This window comes from Protomyctophum bolini (assembly GCF_963924005.1).
Source record: "Protomyctophum bolini genome assembly, chromosome: 19".
In the NCBI taxonomy this organism is placed as follows: Eukaryota; Metazoa; Chordata; class Actinopteri; order Myctophiformes; family Myctophidae; genus Protomyctophum; species Protomyctophum bolini.
Window position 1 is genome coordinate 40,041,850 of NC_137880.1, and position 23,970 is coordinate 40,065,819.

Consider the following 23,970-nt stretch of genomic DNA (forward strand, 5'->3'; position numbering starts at 1 on the left):
GTCCTACACTCACCCTGACGTAGTTGGAGAGGAAGACTCTTTAGAGGTCCTACACTCACCCTGACGTAGTTGGAGGGGAACACCCTGTAGAGGTCCTACACTCACCCTGACGTAGTTGGAGGGGAACACCCTGTAGAGGTCCTACACTCACCCTGACATAGTTGGAGGGGAACACCCTGTAGAGGTCCTACACTCACCCTGACGTAGTTGGAGAGGAAGACTCTTTAGAGGTCCTACACTCACCCTGACGTAGTTGGAGGGGAACACCCTGTAGAGGTCCTACACTCACCCTGACGTAGTTGGAGGGGAACACCCTGTAGAGGTCCTACACTCACCCTGACGTAGTTGGAGAGGAAGACTCTTTAGAGGTCCTACACTCACCCTGACGTAGTTGGAGAGGAAGACTCTTTAGAGGTCCTACACTCACCCTGACGTAGTTGGAGGGGAAGACCCTGTAGAGGTCCTACACTCACCCTGACGTAGTTGGAGAGGAAGACTCTTTAGAGGTCCTACACTCACCCTGACGTAGTTGGAGAGGAAGACTCTTTAGAGGTCCTACACTCACCCTGACGTAGTTGGAGGGGAACACCCTGTAGAGGTCCTACACTCACCCTGACGTAGTTGGAGGGGAACACCCTGTAGAGGTCCTACACTCACCCTGACGTAGTTGGAGGGGAACACCCTGTAGAGGTCCTACACTCACCCTGACGTAGTTGGAGAGGAAGACTCTTTAGAGGTCCTACACTCACCCTGACGTAGTTGGAGAGGAAGACTCTTTAGAGGTCCTACACTCACCCTGACGTAGTTGGAGGGGAAGACCCTGTAGAGGTCCTACACTCACCCTGACGTAGTTGGAGAGGAAGACTCTTTAGAGGTCCTACACTCACCCTGACGTAGTTGGAGAGAAAGACTCTTTAGAGGTCCTACACTCACCCTGACGTAGTTGGAGAGGAAGACTCTTTAGAGGTCCTACACTCACCCTGACGTAGTTGGAGGGGAAGACCCTGTAGAGGTCCTACACTCACCCTGACGTAGTTGGAGAGGAAGACTATTTAGAGGTCCTACACTCACCCTGACGTAGTTGGAGAGGAAGACTATTTAGAGGTCCTACACTCACCCTGACGTAGTTGGAGAGGAAGACTATTTAGAGGTCCTACACTCACCCTGACGTAGTTGGAGAGGAAGACTATTTAGAGGTCCTACACTCACCCTGACGTAGTTGGAGAGGAAGACTATTTAGAGGTCCTACACTCACCCTGACGTAGTTGGAGGGGAAGACCCCGTAGAGGTCCCCGATGCAGCCGCGCCACCACTCCCCGTCCCGCTGCGTCACCAGCACCACGTCTCCCTCGCGGAACGTCAGGTCGCCCGCCTCGGGACTCTCGTACGTGTAGAGAGCCACGAACTCTAAAGGAGGAGGAGGTAATATACACACACGCTATGACTAAACACTATACTGCCCCCTGGCGGTGGGAAAGGGGGCAACAGTGTGGATTTTTTGTCGACTGAAACTAAGACGAAAACTAAATGGAAACTAAGTTACGGTGACTAAGACTGAATATATTTCGTCAACAAATAAAAACTACACTTAAATGTTAGGAAGGGACTAGTGGACAAGAGATCCAGTATAAGTCATTTTATACTTGTTTGCATGCTGAAAATAGCAGCAAGCAAAATGCCTGCAAAATGTCTTCTAAATACTGACAGTTTTCTGAAAAACCTAGGTTTCTATGTCAGTTGTTCTCAGCTATTCCATGTCAAATTATATGTAATTGGCCGCGGATCCCTATCTCAAAACATGTTGTTTTAGGGTCCTCCCAGAAGAAAAGATTTGAGTTAAAAATGTTCGCTGTGAAAGAATATATGTTAAAAAATATGCACGTTTTCAAGATTCAAAAATAAAATAGCAGATCTACATGCGCCTTGTGCTGTGGTGTCGCGCTGCTGTGCACGCCTCTTCTGGGAGTTGTAGTCCATGACACTTCCCACAATACATTGTGGTTTATAGACAGGTCTGGCAGACAGACAGACAGACAGACAGACAGAAAGACAGACAGACAGACAGACAGACAGACAGACAGACACCAACCTTCCAGTTGACCTGAATCTGGAGTGTCGAACTCGTCAACGCTGGAATATATGGGCCTGTTGAGTAACAACACAATATCATCTATATACAACACAAAGACAATGATATCATCTATAAACAACACAAAGACAATGATATCTATAAACAACACAAAGACCATGATATCATCTATACACGACACAAAGACTACAGAGAGTGTGTGTCAATTTAGTCGAGACTAAAACTAAAAACAGTGACTGAAATAAAACAAAATAAAAAATAAAATGAATTAATACATTTTCATTCAAAAGACAGAGACTATAAAACCACTGTCAAAATTGACACCGCTTCTAAATTAATGTGAAAGGCATGTGTGTGTGCATGTGTGCGTGTGTGTGCGTGAATGTGATGTGTGTGTGTGTGTGTGTGTGTGTGTGCATGTGTGCGTGTGTGTGTGCGTGAATGTGATGTGTGTGTGCGTGTGTGTGTGTGAATGTGTTGTGTGTGTGTGTGTGTGTGTGTGTGTGTGTGTGTGTGTGTGTAAGGGAAATTTGTGCGTGCATGCTCGTACTCTGCCGTGTTCCCGCTCGGGGCCTCCAGGGGGGGCGTGGTGGCCGCGGCCGCCACCTCAACGTACGTCTTGGGGAACCATCCCTGCCGCGCCCCGCCCCCCACACCGCCGCCGTCGTCCGACCGCCCCAGCCACCACCCGTCCTCCCTCTGCCGCAGCACGGTGACGATGTCGCCCGGCGAGAGGCTCAGCAGCGCGGTGATGACCTCATCGCGGGGGGCGGGGGCGTCCAGTGAGGAGGAGGAGGAGGCGGAGCCGGGCGACCACGCCGAGAGGACACAAGCCTGGAGGGGAGGAGCTAAGGACTGTGGGGGGGAGGGGGGGGCATTGGTACATATGAAGGTGGAGTCATTACCGTCACGCTGTGAGACAGTATTGTCTTCGTCGAATAATACAACGACGAAAAAATTTCGTCGACTACCTTTCTTCACTGACGAAAACTAGATGGAAACTACATGAAAACTAAGCTATGAGAACTACAACTAAGACTACATATACAGACAATTTATTCAACAAGTAAAAACTACACTGTCACTTTACACTTTGTTGCATGCTGAAAATCGCAGATGACGCTAACGGTGGAGTCATTACCGTCGTAGCGCTGTGAGGCTAACGGTGGAGTCATTACTGTGGTAGCGCTGTGAGGCTAACGGTGGAGTCATTACTGTGGTAGCGCTGTGAGGCTAACGGTAGAGTCATTACCGTCGCAGCGCTGTGAGGCTAACGGTGGAGTCATTAGCGTCGTAGCGCTGTGAGGCTAACGGTGGAGTCATTACTGTCATAGCGCTGTGAGGCTAACGGTAGAGTCATTACCGTCACGCTGTGAGGCTAACGGTGGAGTCATTACCGTCATAGCGCTGTGAGGCTAACGGTGGAGTCATTACCGTCGTAATAGCGCTGTCAGCCTCAGTCGTCCCAAAGCCGTCAGGGCTGCAGTTCAACGCCATCCCGTCGCCATCTGGAACACTGGGTAAAAAATAAAAATAAAAAAAGACAGATGAACTTTTAACATTCAGTGGATTTTCTGTGGTCTGGGCTCTCATCATTTAGCTAGGACCACCTTGAAGCCCCTCAAGGACCACTGGTGGTCCCCGGACCACTGGTTGAGAACCACTCCTCTAAGAAGGGAACAGATAAAAGCTGATGACTTATTTCCAGTGGCGTGCACAGACACGAGGGGCAGGGGCGGAGGCAGAGGGGCAGGGTCTCAAGTGAAAAAAAAGGGCACCTTGTGCAGCACGTGGAACCGGCCAGTTTTCAAAAGGGCACATTGCTGTCAAGAGGGCAAGGGCAGGTGGTGCTCTAGCACCCCCTTAGTGTCTATCTGTGCACGCCACTGCTTATTTGAGATTAATCGTACAATGAAAATATTGAATCTTTTGGACAGCATTAACATTTTTGTATCCATTGCACACAACGGCCCCCAGGGGGCACACAGCGGCCACCAGGGGGCACACAGCGGCCACCAGGGGGCACACAGCGGCCACCAGGGGGCACACAACGGCCAACCAGGGGGCACACAGCGGCCACCAGGGGGCACACAGCGGCCACCAGGGGGCACACAACGGCCAACCAGGGGGCACACAGCGGCCACCAGGGGGCACACAACAGTACCACCTACCCCGTGTCGGGCGGTTCCTCGGGGCAGGCGGAGGGGGGCAGCGGGTGGCCCCCTTGCCCGCCCGGGGCATTAGGGGCAGCAGCGTGGGCGGTGGTGGTTTTGGGGGCAACGGGGGGGCACTTATCGGCGTAGCTCTGGGGGAACCAGCCCCTCCTCCCTCGGTAGGAACCACACAGCCAGCCCGGCTCGCCCGCAGTCTGCTCCTCCACCTGCAGGGGGGCGCCAAAACCAACACACACACGGTTCCATCACTGGACCATTTTTTAACCCATTTAGACCTGAGACCAGATTCTACTAAAACGAGACACGATGTCGTACGTACCTCGATGAGACAGCCGGCGTCCAGGGTGAGCTCGTCTGCGTTGCGCGCCACGAAGGGGTACAGGGCTCTGTAGGAGGTCAGGGTGCTGCTGGGAGATGTCAGGACGGGATGCTGCCCTGCCCCCCCTCCTCCTCCTCCCTCCTGTTTGGATTGGATTGGATGGTCAATTCCTTTACACACAAAGTATGGTGTAAACAGCTTAGTGAATCTGACTCTAAAACACCAAACAGCTTAGTGAATCTGACTCTGAAACACCAAACAGCTTAGTGAATCTGACTCTGAAACACCAAACAGCTTAGTGAATCTGACTCTGAAACACCAAACAGCTTAGTGAATCTGACTCTGAAACACCAAACAGCTTAGTGAATCTGACTCTGAACACCAAACAGCTTAGTGAATCTGACTCTGAAACACCAAACAGCTTAGTGAATCCGACTCTGAAACACCAATACCTCTTCTCTCCTCCTCCTCTCCTGCTCCTCCGTCCCCTCCTCCTCTTCTCTCCGTTTGCGAGCGGCCCCCTCCTCCTCCTCCTCCTCTTCCACCTCTCCCTCCTCCACGTCTCCCTCTTCCTTCTCCTCCACCGGTTCCTCCGCCCTCCTCCTCATCTCCTCCTCCTCCGCCTCCTGGCTAGCTCGCCATGTGCGTGCCTCCTCCTCCTCCTCCTGCACAGCGAGGAGGTGGTTCTGCGCCTCCCTCTCCTCCTCCTCCAGGAGCCTCCTCCTCTGCCTGGCCTCCTCCTCCTCCTTTGCCTCCCGGTTTCTCCTCTCCTGGTCTCTCCTCTCCTCCTCTGCCTCCTGTTCCTTCCTCCTCTCCTCCTCCTCTCTCCTCTCCTCCTCCAGCTTAGCCAATCTGTTGGACGATAAATAGACACAACAACAGTGCAATGAAATGCCGCGATGCCCCTTGGGCTAGTGGTTAACCCATTCTGACCTGAGATCAGATTCATACGAGGTTTCCACTGGACACACACTGGTCTGATTAACCCAGTCTGACCTGAGATCAGATTCTAAAAATGTCAGTCGTTCAAAAATAGCAGACCTACAAGCTCGTAGCGCTATGAGCTTGTAGATCTGCTATTTTTAAATAGCTAAAGCATAACGTAATGCTAACACGAAAATGGGTTCCCGCCCAAAATGGGATAGACACAACATCAGTGCAATAGATCTGCTATTTTCGCTATTTATTTGTCCAAAAATGCCCTCTTACGGGACTTAACCTCTGCCCAACATTACTCTGCATGTGTCCTAGCCTATAGGGCTTTAAGCAAATAAAATCAAATAAAATCAAATAAAATAAAATAATTTAGAACTAATAGATCAGTGCTTCCCAAAGTACGAGGGGGTCTCTCTCTCTCTCTCTCTCTCTTTCTCTCTCCTCACCTGAGTGTCTCTCTCTCTCTCTCTCTCTCTCTCTCTCTCTCCTCACCTGAGTGTCTCTCTCTCCTGTTGGGCGTTGCGTCGCTGCACCTCCCTGGCTTTCTGCTCCTTCACTCTGTAGAGGTCCTTTAGCGCCTCCTGTTGGTGGCTCTGCTTCTCCCTCAGCTCCTACGACACATCAACCAATCAGCTCCTACGACACATCAACCAATCAGCTCCTACCATGACACATCAACCAATCAGCTCCTACCATGACACATTAACGGTTAACCAATCAGCTCCTATGACACATTAACCAATCAGCTCCTACCATGACACATGAACCAATCAGCTCCTACCATGACACATGAACCAATCAGCTCCTACCATGACACATGAACCAATCACCTCCTACCATGACACATTAACCAATCAGCTCCTACCATGACACATTAACCAATCAGCTCCTACCATGACACATTAACCAATCAGCTCCTACCATGACACATTAACCAATCAGCTCCTACCATGACACATTAGCCAATCAGCTCCTACCATGACACATTAACCAATCACCTCCTACCATGACGTGTAAACATTATACATCAACCAATCAGCTCCTACAATGTAAACAATAGACATTAAGGCCTCATTCACATGCACCTAAAAGACGCTTTTTGGATCATATATCGTATGAATGAAAACGATAGCAAGGTAAAGAACACTTTTTTGAGTGGATTGTTTCCGGGTCGTGGGTTTCAGAGTAAGAGGTAGAGAGAGAGAGAGAGAGAGAGAGAGAGAGAGAGAGAGAGAGAGAGAGAGAGAGAGAGAGAGAGAGAGAGAGAGAGAGAGAGAGAGAGAGAGAGAGAGGGGGGGGAGAGGGAACAGGAGGGGGAGGGAGGGTTAACCTTGATGAGGAGGAAGAGCTGGTTGAGACAGGCTAGCAGAGACAGTAGTCCTCTGAGGACACAGTCGTCCATGTCCACAAACTACAGTACAGAGACAGAGGAAGAGGAGGGTGATGAAGATGATAGAGGACATCCATGTCTACATCAGACTACAGCATGAGGCCGGCTCACTCACGCACGCACGCATGCACGCACGCACGCACGCATGCACGCACGCACGCACGCACACACGCACACACACACGCACACGCGAGAGAGAGAGAGAGAGAGAGAGAGAGAGAGAGAGAGAGAGAGGAGGAAGGGATGGAACATGGAGGAGGAAGAGAAAGAGAAGAAGGAAACGGAGAGGTTAAATGTTCAGTTAAACATACAGAGTTAAATATAGGCAGAATTAGGCAGAGGTTAAAATGTAGACGGAAGTAAACAGATTAACTGTAGACAGAATTAAACAGAGGTTAGAATGTACAGTTAGTTGCAGATAGAATGAATCACACAAAGGTTAAAATGTACAGTTAGTTGCAGATAGAAGGTTAAATGTATAGTTGACTGCAGTGAGAAAGGAAAGGAAGGACGCCGCACAATTATTTGGATCGGATTCGGGTTAACAACAGATTATGAAAGGATAGAACATGACCTGGCATTTAGACCCGTATCAGGTCAATGATGATTCTGTGTTCTCTAACATTTCAGCTAACACCCCTGATGTCATTGCTGTAAATGAAAACCATAGAGATGTGTTCATTCTCGAGGTCGGCTGTACCTTTGACTATAGCCTGGAAGAAGCCTTTCTAACCAAAGTGCTGAAGTATCAGTGACATGTCAGCTGTACTGTATGTAACGATGCTGCCCTGTGTCCCACATGTCAGCTGTACTGTATGTAACGATGCTGCCCTGTGTCCCACATGTCAGCTGTACTGTATGTAACGATGCTGCCCTGTGTCTGACATGTCAGCTGTACTGTATGTAACGATGCTGCCCTGTGTCTGACATGTCAGCTGTACTGTATGTAACAATGCTGCCCTGTGTCTCACATGTCAGCTGTACTGTATGTAACGATGCTGTCCTGTGTCCCACATGTCAGCTGTACTGTATGTAACGATGCTGTCCTGTGTCCCACATGTCAGCTGTACTGTATGTAACGATGCTGTCCTGTGTCCCACATGTCAGCTGTACTGTATGTAACGATGCTGTCCTGTGTCTGACATGTCAGCTGTACTGTATGTAACGATGCTGTCCTGTGTCTGACATGTCAGCTGTACTGTATGTAACGATGCTGTCCTGTGTCCCACATGTCAGCTGTACTGTATGTAACGATGCTGCCCTGTGTCTGACATGTCAGCTACTGTATGTAACGATGCTGCCCTGTGTCCCACATGTCAGCTGTACTGTATGTAACGATGCTGTCCTGTGTCTGACATGTCAGCTGTACTGTATGTAACGATGCTGTCCTGTGTCTGACATGTCAGCTGTACTGTATGTAACGATGCTGTCCTGTGTCCCACATGTCAGCTGTACTGTATGTAACGATGCTGTCCTGTGTCCGACATGTCAGCTGTACTGTATGTAACGATGCTGTCCTGTGTCCCACATGTCAGCTGTACTGTATGTAACGATGCTGTCCTGTGTCTGACATGTCAGCTGTACTGTATGTAACGATGCTGTCCTGTGTCCCACATGTCAGCTGTACTGTATGTAACGATGCTGTCCTGTGTCCGACATGTCAGCTGTACTGTATGTAACGATGCTGTCATGTGTCTGACATGTCAGCTGTACTGTATGTAACGATGCTGTCCTGTGTCTGACATGTCAGCTACTGTATGTAACGATGCTGTCCTGTGTCTGACATGTCAGCTGTACTGTATGTAACGATGCTGTCCTGTGTCTGACATGTCAGCTGTACTGTATGTAACGATGCTGTCCTGTGTCTGACATGTCAGCTGTACTGTATGTAACGATGCTGTCCTGTGTCCCACATGTCAGCTGTACTGTATGTAACGATGCTGTCCTGTGTCTGACATGTCAGCTGTACTGTATGTAACGATGCTACCCTGTGTCAGACATGTCAGCTGTACTGTATGTAACGATGCTTTGCCGTCCATGCACGTTGTAATTAACTGGCTGCTCTCCCACTGTCAAACTGCACTGGCAGTGTTTATGTCCTTTGTACAAGGTATTCCTGTACTTCTCATTATGTGGACATAAATAAACATTTCAAGTGTGTGTGTGTGTGTGTGTGTGTGTGTGTGTCCTACATTAGGTAATGATCTCGGCCCGAGGGGCAGACCTTTTCCTAGAGTTACCATTTTACCGGTTCCACAGCAGCTCCGCTTTTATTGTGAAATCTATCCCTGGCTCTGTCTGTGGACAAAATAATGAGCTCTGGAATTTTTTGAATCTGATCTCAGGTCAGAATGGGTTAATGTACTGGTCCATGAGTACTGGTCCAGTACCTTGATCTCCTGGGTCTACTGGTACAGTACCTGTATCTCAGCGGTGTACTGGTCTACAGTACTGGTACAGTACCTGTATCTCAGCGGTGTACTGGTCCATAGTTACTGGTCCAGTACCTGTATCTCAGCGGTGTACTGGTCCATAGTTACTGGTACAGTACCTGTATCTCAGCGGTGTACTGGTCTACAGTACTGGTACAGTACCTGTATCTCAGCGGTGTACTGGTCTACAGTACTGGTACAGTACCTGTATCTCAGCGGTGTACTGGTCCATGGTACAGTACCTGTATCTCAGCGGTGTACTGGTCTACAGTACTGGTACAGTACCTGTATCTCAGCGGTGTACTGGTCTACAGTACTGGTACAGTACCTGTATCTCAGCGGTGTACTGGTCTACAGTACTGGTACAGTACCTGTATCTCAGCGGTGTACTGGTCCATAGTACTGGTACAGTACCTGTATCTCAGCGGTGTACTGGTCTACAGTACTGGTACAGTACCTGTATCTCGTTGGTGTACTGGTCCATGGTCTCCAGCTTGCTGCTGGTCTCTCTCTCCAGCGCGTCCAGCTGTTCCTTCAGGCGGCGACACGTCGCCCCTTTCTCTGTCACGCCGCCCGCCGCGGAGCTCAGGGTCACCGCTGAAAATGTCACACACAGAGGTCACACAGAGGTCAGGGTCACCGCTGCAAGGTCACGGGTCAAGGTAACACAAGCCGATTCTTACAACGGAGAGGTCTGCGAGCGAGTAACAACTGTCTGCCACCCTGTGGCTGACAGGACGGAGATTATTGATAACAAAACCGATCGCATCGCGCCACAGGCTGGGAGCGTCGCTCCACAGGCTGGGAGCGTCTGTTGCTCCACAGTCTGTTGAGCAACACTCCATGTTATTTTCCGGTGGGACGTCATCGAAAAGATTAGCCGACGAGATCGAAAATAGTTGTACAAATGTAGGTGTAGTTTGTACCCTAAGAGGTGTAGTTTGTACCCTCAGAGGTTTAAAGAGGTGTAGTTTGTACCCTAAGAGGTGTAATATAAACTCACAGGAGATCCTTTTCAGGTCCATGAGGCGTAGTTTCTCGTTCAGCCTCTGCTGCTCCGGAACCAGCTGGGACAACTTCCTCTGCCACTCCTTCAAAATAAATTGAACTAAAATCACACCAAAACACATACAGGGTTAACTCATTCATGGCCACTATGGGGAATGTGAATCCAATCCATACTCTCAGAGGACACTGGCCTCAGTAAAGAGTCAAAGTTATGCCTTAACCATAGACTGTAAAAAATATGGACAAAGCAAGTCGCCATATTTCTAGATCCGTTTGGGCCCAGCTGGCCATTGGCTGGCCCAGACAACGAGGCGGGACTTCCCCCCTTACTCTTCGTTGGTTTTAATTTTGACTCGAACAGGGGGGTGGCTCCCGTTCATAGACTGTAACGGTAGCCACGCCCCTCAGAACATACGCGACTTCATGGTAATCTTTTTAATAAATGGGACCATAATTTTCCAAAAATAATATTATGACATTAGAAATGAGACTTTAAACTAGTGACTGGAAGCAGAAAGTATTCATGACCATGTTTATTAAGGTAATACAGTCTAGGTGAAGTTGGGCCCAAATACATGGACTTCTATGGGGCTATGGGTTTTTCTGGGTCCAATGACAGCGCCACAACAGGCCATTATATGAACTTTCAGGAAGTGGCTTCACGAAATATAGGTACCTCAAACTCCCGCTGCAGGCCGTTGATGTCGGAGATGCGAGCGTCTCTCTTCTGATTGGTCAGGTCGAGCTCCGCCCTCTGGATGCGCCGCTTGCTCTGGGCGTCGCGCAGCCGGTCCGAGATCTGTTTGTGCTTGTTGCCCTGGGAGACCGACCAATGGGAGACCGGGGGATCAGCCAATGGGAGACCGGGAGATCCAACCAATGGGAGACCGGGAGATCAGCCAATGGGAGACCGGAAAATAATGGAGGACATGCTTCAGTCCCGCCCCCCAAAAGGGCCCAGTCCCGCCCCCTACCAGGGCCCAGCCCCGCCCCCTACCAGGGCCCAGCCCCGCCCCCTACCAGGGCCCAGCCCCGCCCCCTACCAGGGCCCAGGAAATGATTCCCCGTTCATTTTCCTCATAGACATTTCAAAAAGTATTTATTTAAAGACCTTTTAAAGGACCACTTCACCACTTTTCAACCTATCTTCCTAATATAACAGATCCTCACTAATAATCATGAAAAAAATGGCGCAATTTTTTTCTACTCCGTCTGTGTCTCATAGGAGGGCTGTGGGCAGTTTAGAAACCGTCTTCCAGTGACATCATCATTAGGCAGATTTTATTTTAAACAATATTTTTTTTACAAAAATGTTTAGATTTTCATTATCTTGAGAATGATGGCTTCCATTTTCACATTGCAACTTTTCAGGACTAAAGAAAGTCTGCAGTTTCTATTAGCTTGTATTCCCCATCGATGATGTCACTGGAAGACGGTTTCTGAACTGCCTACAGCCCTCCTATGAGACACACAGACACAAAATTGCGCCATTTCTTCATGATTATTAGTGAGGACCTATTATGTGAAGATAGGTTGAACAACTCTAGTCGTGACAAATCATGACAACAAACACAATGTTTTGGGCCAAACAAAGAATTAGAAAGTAGAAAAAAACTGGCAGGTTACAATGCACTCTTCTTTGTAATTATTTGGTTTGGTCCAAAATATTGTGTTTGTTGTCATTTGTCGCGATTCGAGTTGGCTTCGTACGTGTGTGTGTGTGTGCGTGCGTGAGTGTGCGTGCGTGCGTGCGTGCGTGTGTGTGTGTGCGTGCGTCTCACCACAGCCTCCAGCTCCGTCTCCAGGCTCCTCTTCTTGGCTCGGAGGACACAGATCTCCTCCTTGTCTCCTCGTCTCCTCCTCCCTAACTCCTCCCTCCTCGCTCGCTGCCACGCCTCCACCCTCTGACGCTCCGCCTCCTGCTTGGTCGCCCGCATTGGGCGAGAGACACAGAGAGGGAGAGAGAGAGAGAGAGAGAGAGAGAGAGAGAGAGAGAGAGAGAGAGATCAGCTCATTTCTGGCAATTTCTACACACACTTTGTTTCCCCTTTTTTGCCTCTGTCCCTTTCCAGGGGGTCCCTGGGCTGACAGAGAGAGAGGCCTCTAGGGGGTCCCTGAGTTTAGTGGGGAGTTTAGGGGACGTTGCAGGACAACAGCAGTAGCTGTGTGGGGTGAGTCCCCTCCCCTCCCCTCCCCCTCTCACCTCCTTCCTCTCCTCCTCTCGGTGTCTCTCCAGTCGTCTCTCCTCGTCGGTGCGCCTCCTGTTCTCCTGCTCGCGCGCCTCCCTGTCCCTCCTCTCCTCTCCTCTCCGGTTCTCCTCCCTCTCTCTCCTCTGCTCCTCCTGCAGAGCCAGACGCCGTTTCTCCAGGGCGACACTGCCGCGCGCAAAGTTCTCCTTCAGACGGTCCTCGAACGATACTGAGGAGAGGAGAGGAGAGGAGACATACACCTTTACATGAACACAGAGAATACACACATTATGGACGAACCCTCACCTTGACACGAACACAGAGAATACACACATTATGGACAAACCCTCACCTTGACATGAACACAGAGAATACACATCACATTATGGACAAACCCTCACCTTGACATGAACACAGAGAATACACACATTATGGACAAACCCACACCTTGACATGAACACAGAGAATACACACATTATGGACAAACCCTCACCTTGACATGAACACAGAGAATACACACATTATGGACAAACCCTCACCTTGACACGAACACAGAGAATACACACATTATGGACAAACCCTCACCTTGACATGAACACAGAGAATACACACATTATGGACAAACCCTCACCTTGACATGAACACAGAGAATACACACATTATGGACAAACCCACACCTTGACATGAACACAGAGAATACACACATTATGGACAAACCCTCACCTTGACACGAACACAGAGAATACACACATTATGGACAAACCCTCACCTTGACATGAACACAGAGAATACACACATTATGGACAAACCCACACCTTGACATGAACACAGAGAATACACATCACATTATGGACAAACCCTCACCTTGACATGAACACAGAGAATACACACATTATGGACAAACCCACACCTTGACATGAACACAGAGAATACACACATTATGGACAAACCCTCACCTTGACATGAACACAGAGAATACACACATTATGGACAAACCCACACCTTGACATGAACACAGAGAATACACACATTATGGACAAACCCTCACCTTGACACGAACACAGAGAATACACACATTATGGACAAACCCTCACCTTGACACGAACACAGAGAATACACACATTTTTCAGCAGACCAAGTGTAGCGATATGGAATGGAAAAGTAATTAAACCCATGTTTTTCTTTTTTTCTTCTATAAATTGCTAAATACAACGCTACAAGTACTTAGTATTGATTCAATATATTATTTATTTCCATTGCAAAACGATTCGATACGAAGTCAGAAACGACACGATACCATATTTGTTGTTTACACATCGATATAAAAAATTTCCCCTTTTTTGCATCGATATTTTGATACAGTTACTACATCGTTACCCTCCTAGGGTCTATGTAGCCTGGAACTCACCTATGCTTTTTATGGCATAGGCAGCTCCCGGCAGGATCCGCCGGGAGAATATATGCGCAGCTGCGCGACATGAGACTAATTACTTAGAGCGACAGAGAGAGAGAGAGGAGCGTGTGTGTGTACATGTGTGCGTGTGTATGTCAATTTTACAAAGATGCAGACAATCAGAAATCAGCAGAGAGTGAGCAATGTTTGCGCTATACTCTATGCCGAATTGAAGTGGACTTTTTTTTCTCCCTGGAAATAAAAACGTCTGGGTTTCCGAGGCTAGGGTCTATGAGTCCTATAGGGTGGTGGTCCAAATGGGGGTCCACGGGGCTAATTAGTGTCAATTTGGGGGTGCTTGAGGTGAAAAAAGGGCCCTATAGCGTGGTGGTGTAACGAGTGAAGGGCTGACCTCGATGAGTCCAATAGTCGACTAATCGATCGGAACGGGTCTCAGTCGACTGACCACCTCTCAGTCCATGTTCTTTTTTTTTCCCCCCACAAAATATTATTGTATTGTTCCACTAGGTCTGTGGGGGAACATAAACACAACTGAAAATGCTTTTCTGACTGTTTTTTTATATTTTTTATCCCACCATTTTGTAACCCATTTTTCACCCCTGTGTCAATCATCTACTGTGATCCTGGGCTCTACACACCCTCCACCAACCTGGGGAGAGCAACGGACTTAACTCATGCTTCCTTCATGCCTGAGTGTCCAAGTTGCTCCTTTACAACCTGACAGGGGGGAGTTTCCCTGGTTGGACGTATAGCGCGTGGAAGGAACACGTTATTCCAACCAGTTCCTTTCCCCTCCATCAGGCGCCCCGGCTGGCCAGGGGGAGGCAGTATAGTGACCAGGATTACTGCATGTTTTTGTGAGGGTACCTACCCTTTCTGACTGTTTTTAACCCATTCTGACCGGGAACCCCTTTTGGTGTCAGCATCATGTTATGCTTTAGCTATTGAAAAATAGCAGATCTACAAGCTCATAGCGCGCCACCGAGTGGCGCGCTACGAGCTTGTAGGTCTGCTATTTTTGAAAAATCGAAGAACGACTGACATTTTTAGAATCTGATCTCAGGTCAGAATGGGTTCATCAGACCAGTGTGTGTCCAGTGGAAACCTCATATGAATCTGATCTCAGGTCAGAATGGGTTAATCAATCTCCAATGTGCATGTGGAGTGTGTCTGCCTGCTGTGACTTGAATGGCACAGTGGGGGCGCTGTGGCCTGATAAGACTCCAGAATCTCAACCTCACCTGCTGTGCTCAATCTGGCTAATGACGAGCCTCTCAGTCCATGTTCACCAAAGAAATAAAAGGGCGGTGCTCAGTCGACTATCAGTCGACTAACAGCTAATGTATTCATATACATTTTGACTATACAAATCCTTAGTCGGGGACAGCTCTAAATGAGTGTACTTACTCCTCTCCACCTCCGGGGCGTCTAGGGGGCCAGCGGTAGTGGTGTAGTGCGGCCCCGTTCCATTCACCATCTCCACGGTCCTCCCTCCCCCTCCTCCTCCTCCTCCTCCTCCTCCTCCTCCTCCTCCTCCTCCTCCTCCTCCTCCTCCCCTGCAAGGACATGTGAATGTAATATTGCACAACCGATGTAAAGCACCTTGGTTAAAGGCGCTATACATAAATGCACCATTTACCAAGGTCAGGGGTCAGGGGTCAGGGGTGTTACCTCATAGAGGGGGGCACCAGGTCGGAGGTCAAGGTCAAGGGCAGGGGTCGTCCGGTCTTGGCCGTGTCCACCAGGTGCATCGCCAGGATGAACTCCTCCGCTCTGAGCACGCCGTCCTGGTCCACATCGGCCAGACTCCTACACACACACACCAAATGTGTGTGAAATTGCCTCACGCGCACACACAGACACACACACAGACACACAGACACACACACACAGACACACACACACACACACAGACACAAAGGCACAGACACACAGACACAGACACACACACACACACACACACACAGACACAGACACACAGACACAGACACACACTCACCATATGGTAGCGAGCTGGGTGTGTGTGAGGTTGGACGACGTCAGCGCGTTCCTGACCTGTGGACCTGAAAAACACACACCGTCCACTGTCATGCTGTGTGTGTGTGTGTGTGTGTGTGTGTGTGTGTGTGTGAGTGTGTGTGTGTGTGCGTGTGTGTGTGTGTGTGTGTGCGTGCATGTGTGCGTGCGTACCAGACAGGTATCCACTCATCAGCTTGTCCAGAGTGTTGAACTGCTGTCGATACTTCAGCCTGCTCGCCTGAGGAACCGACCAATCGCACGGGCCCGTCTGGGGAACCGACCAATCGGACGCACCCGTCTTGGGAGAGTTACTGGCCAATGACGTCGTCGAGGAGGAGTTGGAACTGGATGGACAGACAGACAGACAGACAGACAGACCAGTGTTAACATCGACAGCAAACTGTTTCAGTCACAGTCTTTTGAATAAAACTGCATCGAGTTTTAGTCATAATTATTTTAGTCATCTGAACAGCTTTAGTCTAATAATTAATAGTATAGTCTAATTTAGTCTAAGGTCTAATCATTGAGAGTACCAGCTGTTGTTTCCTAGGGCTCTTAATTAGTGGCAAAGCTAAAACAAAACGTGACATTAATGTTCTCCAGAGAACAGAGATGTCTGTGCACTTTGATAAATGGTGCATTTATATAGTTCCTTTATCCAATTACATCCACCCATTCACACACACGCACACACACAACACACACACACACACACACACACACACACACACACACACACACACACACACACACACACACACACACACACACACACACACACACACACTCATACACCTTTACATAGGTTGTGCATTACATTCACCCATTCACACGCCAATGGCGGAGCTGTGTCTCAGTGCACAGATAATCTGAGATAAAACACCTCTCTCTCTCACCTGGAGCCCAGGTCGAGCAGAGAGCTGGTCTTGGACATCCCTGTTGGTGGAGAGAAGGCCATGGGCGAGCTGCACCCAGACATACCTAGAGAGAGAGAGAGAGAGAGAGAGGAGATAATTGAATTGAATTGAATTGAAATTTTATTTTTTTATAGGGGTTTCTTGTGACCCCACCATCAGCCCCTCAGGGTCGATAACACCACAGCGTTCTAATAACATCACACCTGTATCAGCCCCTCAGGGTCGATAACACCACAGCGTTCTAATAACATCACACCTGTATCAGCCCCTCAGGGTCGATAACACCACAGCGTTCTAATAACATCACAGCTGTATCAGCCCCTCAGGGTCAATAACACCACAGCGTTCTAATAACATCACAGCTGTATCAGCCCCTCAGGGTCGATAACACCACAGCGTTCTAATAACATCACAGCTGTATCAGCCCCTCAGGGTCGATAACACCACAGCGTTCTAATAACATCACACCTGTATCAGCCCCTCAGGGTCGATAACACCACAGCGTTCTAATAACATCACACCTGTATCAGCCCCTCAGGGTCGATAACACCACAGCGTTCTAATAACATCACAGCTGTATCAGCCCCTCAGGGTCGATAACACCACAGCGTTCTCCACAGTGTAGCCGTACCAACCTGCAGGGTTGCCCACGGGCGACGGGGTGAGCAGGGTGGCACTGCCGTTGGCGAGCGCAGCGGGCGCCAGGGGCAGGGTGGCGGGCCCCAGGGGCAGGGTGGAGGGCCCCAGGTTCAGGGTGGAGGGCCCCAGGGGCCCCAGGTTCAGGGTGGCGGGCCCCAGGTTCAGGGTGGCGGGCCCCAGGTTCAGGGTGGCGGGCCCCAGGGGCCCCAGGTTCAGGGTGGCGGGCCCCAGGGGCACCAGCAGGGGCTGCACCGATGGGGCGGGCGCGCAGGGCATCGCCAGGGCAGACGGGCCGACTGACAGGTTAGACATGGAACCCGTTCCTGTGAGACAACGGCAAACAAAAACACTCAAAACCCTGTTGGTGTTTTAACCCATTTAGAGCAGAGACAAAAAATAAACCTAAATCCCTCGGAATTATCTGTATTTAGCCTCTGACCCCCATCTGAAATTATGTTGTTCCAGGGACCCCGCCCCCCCACCCGCAGTATATAGCATAGATCTACAAGCTCATACGAGCTTGTAGATCTGTTTTTTGAAAAAATCTTGAAAATGTGTCACAAATCTTTGATTGTGTATAATATATATATATATATATATCCAAAATAATAAAATAATAATAATATTCCGATATTGTCCAACTCCTGATGTCCGATACAAATATATATATCAACTTATACCAACCATTACGTATATATGCATGTATTTATTGATTGATTGATTGATTGATTGATTGTACCGAAGCGCGTTGATGATGTCATCATGGCCGAGGCGGGGTTGGAGAGGGGGGGCTGCTGCTTCATGATGATTGGCAGACAGGAGGGCAAGCCCCGCCCCTGCAGCTTGAGCTTGATCAGCTTCATGGCGATGGAGAACTCCAGCCTGTCCATCAAGCCGTCACCGCCCAGGTCTGCTAGGTACCTTTAATGAAAAGTCCTTGTATCAGTAAGTCTTGAATAGATTAGTAAAGATAATGAGATATACAGAGGGGGCTGTAATGCAACTATTAAGGATGCAAACTGCCTTAATACCCCATGAAGAAGAAGGATCAGTAAATCTGTGATCAACATAATGGGTCTAGAGACAAAAAGCCAGACTGTCTATTAAGCCAGGCTTGCTGATCCCGGCTCGCCAAATCCGCCAATTCGGAGCCTCGCTTGGCTTTAGTGGAACGGAATAAACCAGGCTGTAAAGATCAGGGTTTAAAAAGCCTGGCTTTGGCCTATATCCTGGATTAGTTAATCCAAGATTCGTGAAACAGGCCCCAGGTCAGCTAGATACCTTTAATAATAACAATAACAATAACAGTAATAATAATACGTAGAGAACACTCAGAAGGTTTCTCACCAGATCGCTGCCAGCACTGGAGCGGGAAGACCAGACTGGAGGAAGAACTTCCTGGCCTGTTCCCCTGCAATACACACACACACACACGCATGCACGCACGCATGCACGCATGCACGCACCCACGCACAGGCACACGAAACAAATTAACCCTATGTGACAGTGGTTTTCAACCCTTTTCAAATCAAGGTTCATTATTATATTCAGCCTTTGAGCCACGGAACCACCATCTGATGACATTTAGCCTCTTTAGAGAAAAGAAATAAATTATTACAGCAACCTTTTTAAATTCAGCCCGATGAAACGTACCTGACACGTGGCCCAGACTGGGCGTCAGCGAGTCAAACTGCTTGTCATGTTTGCCCCTCTCCTCTGGAGTGATGGCCCACATACTGCCCCCTCCTGGACACAGCGGGAACAACAACAACAACAGAGAATACGTTAACCCATAGTGTCCCTGTCCCGCCCCCTTTCATGACGACGCCAGGCCCAGGAAATAAATCCCAGCACATTTTTCCTCATAGACATTTCAAAATGTATTTATTTAAAGACCTTTGAAGCGTCGTACGACGCTTAAAACTCGAGTCGTGACAAATCATGACAACAAACACAATATGCTGCGCGCCCTAACCCCGAGTCAAGTCTGTTTGTCTGCAAATATTATCCTTCTCCTTCCACGGCCCAATCATCCTCCAGCTACTTTCAGTTATGTTACGGACCACGGTCCTTTTGATTATTTGTTATTTGTTCAAGTATAATTATTATTTATGGTGGCTATTTAATTAGCATAATAATTACAAGTTGGTATTTGTTATTGTGTTTTATGGCATGTAACAAGTTGTATCTCTCCTACTGCAGTACTCAAGTGAATTGACAGACATGGCTCTGAGTGACAGGTCCCTGATTGGACCTGCCCCTCTGTTCCTTATTGGTTCTCCCCGACAACACCAGTTTCCTGTTGGCTGGGCACTCTTCCCGTCTCTGTATTAAAGCTCAGTTGAACTTGGCCTTCAGGAGGGGACGACAGCATTCAGCAGCAGAGACTCCATCCCTCTAGTCCTCTCTCGTGCCTGCCTTATTATTGTTTTCCGTTTGTTCTTGTTCATTATGCCGTAAGTTCATTTGTGTTGTTTAGCCCTCATCACTGACAAGGTTGATGTAGCCAATCACTTGAACATCTTCTTTACAAACATTGCAACAATGCTGGTTAACAAACTGCCCTCCCACTCTGGGCGTTTTGGTGTAGAGCACATCAAAGGCTTCTACAAAAACCTAGGTGTTTGTAAAGATGATTTTAAAATGACAATGGTAACAACTGAGGAGGTACTTAAGAAACTGAGTGCCCTCCAACCCCACAAGGCCACTGGCCATGACAATATTCCCTCCAAATTTCTCAGAGACTCATCCATTTCCATAGCTCCAGTCATCACCCACATAGTTAACCTCTCCATCAAACAAGGACAGGTCCCCAGAGATTTTAAACTGGCCAAAGTAACCCCCCTGTACAAAAAAGGGAGCAAATTAGAACCCGGCAACTACCGCCCTATTTCTATTCTAAGCTCCATCTCGAAAGTGATGGAAAAAATAGTCTATGAACAGGTTGAAAAGTATCTTGCCACTAATAAATTGTTGTACGAGTTCCAATCTGGTTTCAGAACATCCCACTCCACTGACACATGCCTTCTCTATTTGAGCGACCACATCAAACACGAGGTGGATGCTGGAAAATACTGCGGCATGGTCATGCTGGACCTCCAAAAGGCTTTTGACACCGTGAACCACTCCATACTGGTTAACAAGCTTAAAGCTATTGGTTTTGATAGCACATCAGTGAGCTGGATGCAATCCTACCTGGAGGGGAGAGAACAGATGGTAGAAGTGAACGGAACACTGTCCCCCCCCCTCCCAGTGAGCTGTGGCGTCCCACAAGGAAGCATACTAGGGCCTTTACTGTTCCTAATATATGTAAACGACATGACTTCAGCTTGTGACTGCAACTTGTTCCTGTTCGCAGACGACTCAGCACTGCTGGTCTCGGACAGGAACAAACTGCAGGTTGAAAAGACCCTCAGCTCTGAACTCGGTAGAATCTGCACCTGGCTCGCTGATAACAAACTATCCTTACACCTGGGAAAAACTGAATCCATTCTCTTCGGATCAAATAGTAATCTCAAAAAGGCAGATGGCTTCTTGGTTAGAGTTGGTGATGATATTATCACACGGAAGGATCAAATTACCTACCTAGGTTCCATCCTGGAGGCCAATCTTTCCGGTGATAAGATGGCCACCAACGTAATCAAAAAAGTCAATCAAAGAACAAGATTCCTCTACAGGATCTCCTCACTGGTCGACAAAAACACCTTGAAGACCTTAACAGGAGCCCTTGTACAAGGTTTCTTTGACTATGCATCCACCTCCTGGTACCACAGCACCTCAAAGGCCCTTAAAACAAGGCTCCAGACCTCCCAAAACAAACTAGTCAGGCTCCTACTTGGCCTCACCCCCCGAACCCACCTCACCCCTGCCCACTTTGACAGGCTGGGATGGCTTAGGGTCGACGACAGAGTACAGCATCTTGCAATGGGTCTGGTCCACAAGATTAGATACACCACCAAGATACCCATGTACCTGTCTAAATACTTCCTTAATGTAAACGAAGTCCACACCCACAACACCAGAGGGAGTGCAACAAACCATGTACAACCCAGATTCGGCACAAACAAGGGACTAAATTCTTTTCGCTCCTATGCGACCAAAATGTGGAACGCCCTACCAACAGTCATTAAGACATGTGAATCCCTTGGCTCCTTCAAAACTGCTCTCAAAGGGCACCTACGGATGGCTGCAATTCGAAACTGGCCTCTGTAAAAGCTGAATTTGTATCTGGATTGTACTATGTTTTTGTATGGACGTGGTGTTGGGTGCCTGCACATATGCACACATGGCATCAACGCATGGTGTTGTGTGCAGGCGCCCTACACTCTGTCTTTGTACTATGGATTGTACTATGTTTTTGTATGGACGTGGTGTTGGGTGCCTGCACATATGCACACATGGCATCAACGCATGGTGTTGTGTGCAGGCGCCCTACACTCTGTCTTTCGTTTTCTTTTCTTTTATCCCCCTGTTCCCCTCACTGTATATATATTTTTTTTCCCTTTTCGCTTCCTATATGATGAATTCCTGTTCTGTTCTTTAACTACATAGAAGTGTCTATTTGTTTGTCTCTAAATGTTTTGATGAATTGAACAATGTGGACCCTGTTGTAAACAAGTGTAAGGCTTAATTGGGTCGTCCACTCACAGTTAACAGTCTTTGTATTGAGTTTGTGCTTGAAATGTACTGTAATTCTGCAAACTGTTAATAAAGATTTCAATCAATCAATCAATCAAAGCCCAGTGCCTATAGTGCAAACAGTTAATCTTTATTTTGTTTTTGAACCTGTAACCTATTTATTTATTATTGTTAAATAAGAAGCCCGGTCCCTACCTCCACCATGTAGGAGTGCCAGGTATTTTTCTTTTGTCCGTTTATTGTAATTTTGGTTAGTTAGGGTAGTTAGGGAATTAGAATTATCACTTTGTTTAAATCTTCTGTTAGGGCCTTTAGTTAGGGGTAAACTTTTAGCTATGTTAGCATAGCACCTGCACTCTGAAGCCAAAGGTGTGAATTGTGAACAAGAAATGTACAAATTGTCTCTAATGTTGACTAAAAAGAACGACTACAAATAAATTGAAGTTCTTTTCATCCTGTCTCCTCTCGCATTATGTTGTTTACCTTCACCCTAGATGAAGGTGCGTAACAAGTTAGCAAACAGAGCTAGCGCTATGCTCTCACCTGTTTAACACGACAGCCTTTCTCCCTACACACACATTGGAGCCGCTCGATAGAAGCAAAAGGCCTGACCTAGTTTTGCCCTCGTCAGCTAAACGCATATATGAACTAGAAAAGGTGCCCTTCTGGGCACCAGGAGGATAGGAGTGTGTGTGATGTTTGGCAAGATGTTTAGGAGTAATATAAACATTAGTTTGTTTGTTTCAACAATTGTCTTCATTTTGTTGAGGAAATGCAGAGCCAGATCACTCATCTCTGAGGATAGAATACAGGATGAGCAGGACATGTGCAGCATTTTGTACAAAACGGGCTACTCCTGAAAACTTTGGAAGGCAATCTTAGCTAATCAGTGTAGAATCTGAGAAATCCAACAGGCTCGTCTTGATCACATGTATGACTACAGAGATCATGTGTACCGATTTGCGTGATATTTGGATGAAGGTTCGTCGTTGGCATCCAGGGAGTGTGTGTGCAGAATTCGGCATGGATCGAGCCAACAGTGCCGGAGATTAGCTGATAACGGACGGACGGACGGACGGACGGATGTGTGGAACTATAGCCCATAGGCACCCGCTTTGTCTCAATGGGATAGTTCCAATGTGTGGAACTATAGCCCATAGGCACCCCGCTTTGTCTCAATGGGATAGTTCCAATGTTTGGAACTATAGCCCATAGGCACCCCGCTTTGTCTCAATGGGATAGTTCCAATGTGTGGAACTATAGCCCATAGGCACCCCGCTTTGTCTCAATGGGATAGTTCCACTGTGTGGAACTATAGCCCATAGGCACCCGCTTTGTCTCAATGGGATAGTTCCACTGTGTGGAACTATAGCCCATAGCACCCCGCTTTGTCTCAATGGGATAGTTCCACTGTGTGGAACTATAGCCCATAGGCACCCCGCTTTGTCTCAATGGGATAGTTCCAATGTGTGGAACTATAGCCCATAGGCACCCTGCTTTGTCTCAATGGGATAGTTCCACTGTGTGGAACTATAGCCCATAGCACCCCGCTTTGTCTCAATGGGATAGTTCCAATGTGTGGAACTATAGCCCATAGGCACCCTGCTTTGTCTCAATGGGATAGTTCCACTGTTTGGAACTATAGCCCATAGGGACCCCGATATCTCTGAGGCGTGCGTTGCGTACACACACACACACACACACACACACACACACACACACACACACACACAGCAGTGGACTCACCATTCATGTTGCAGGTGTGGAGACGTCCTCCCTGCTCCACCACACACACATCTGCAGAGA

The 23,970-nt window shown here is 48.3% G+C and overlaps 1 protein-coding gene across 1 annotated transcript in view; it reads right to left on the reverse strand.

Moving 5' to 3' along the window:
- Positions 1-19,261, reverse strand: part of LOC308334723 (intersectin-2-like) — a gene marked incomplete at both ends in the record, with an annotated part of 25,657 nt that extends 6,396 nt beyond the window's left edge. Inside the window, 21 exons of the mRNA XM_080791527.1 lie at positions 1,250-1,407; positions 2,090-2,145; positions 2,640-2,944; positions 3,524-3,605; positions 4,261-4,469; positions 4,583-4,796; positions 6,011-6,129; positions 6,849-6,929; positions 9,798-9,937; positions 10,344-10,431; positions 11,025-11,165; positions 12,130-12,267; positions 12,552-12,768; positions 15,623-15,760; positions 15,951-16,014; positions 16,142-16,314; positions 16,867-16,951; positions 17,523-17,849; positions 18,266-18,447; positions 18,874-18,937; positions 19,180-19,261. Coding sequence (XP_080647653.1) covers positions 1,250-1,407; positions 2,090-2,145; positions 2,640-2,944; positions 3,524-3,605; positions 4,261-4,469; positions 4,583-4,796; positions 6,011-6,129; positions 6,849-6,929; positions 9,798-9,937; positions 10,344-10,431; positions 11,025-11,165; positions 12,130-12,267; positions 12,552-12,768; positions 15,623-15,760; positions 15,951-16,014; positions 16,142-16,314; positions 16,867-16,951; positions 17,523-17,849; positions 18,266-18,447; positions 18,874-18,937; positions 19,180-19,261 — 3,063 coding nt within the window. The remainder of the gene's footprint in view (positions 1-1,249; positions 1,408-2,089; positions 2,146-2,639; positions 2,945-3,523; positions 3,606-4,260; positions 4,470-4,582; positions 4,797-6,010; positions 6,130-6,848; positions 6,930-9,797; positions 9,938-10,343; positions 10,432-11,024; positions 11,166-12,129; positions 12,268-12,551; positions 12,769-15,622; positions 15,761-15,950; positions 16,015-16,141; positions 16,315-16,866; positions 16,952-17,522; positions 17,850-18,265; positions 18,448-18,873; positions 18,938-19,179) is intronic.
- Positions 19,262-23,970: the final 4,709 nt, after the last annotated feature.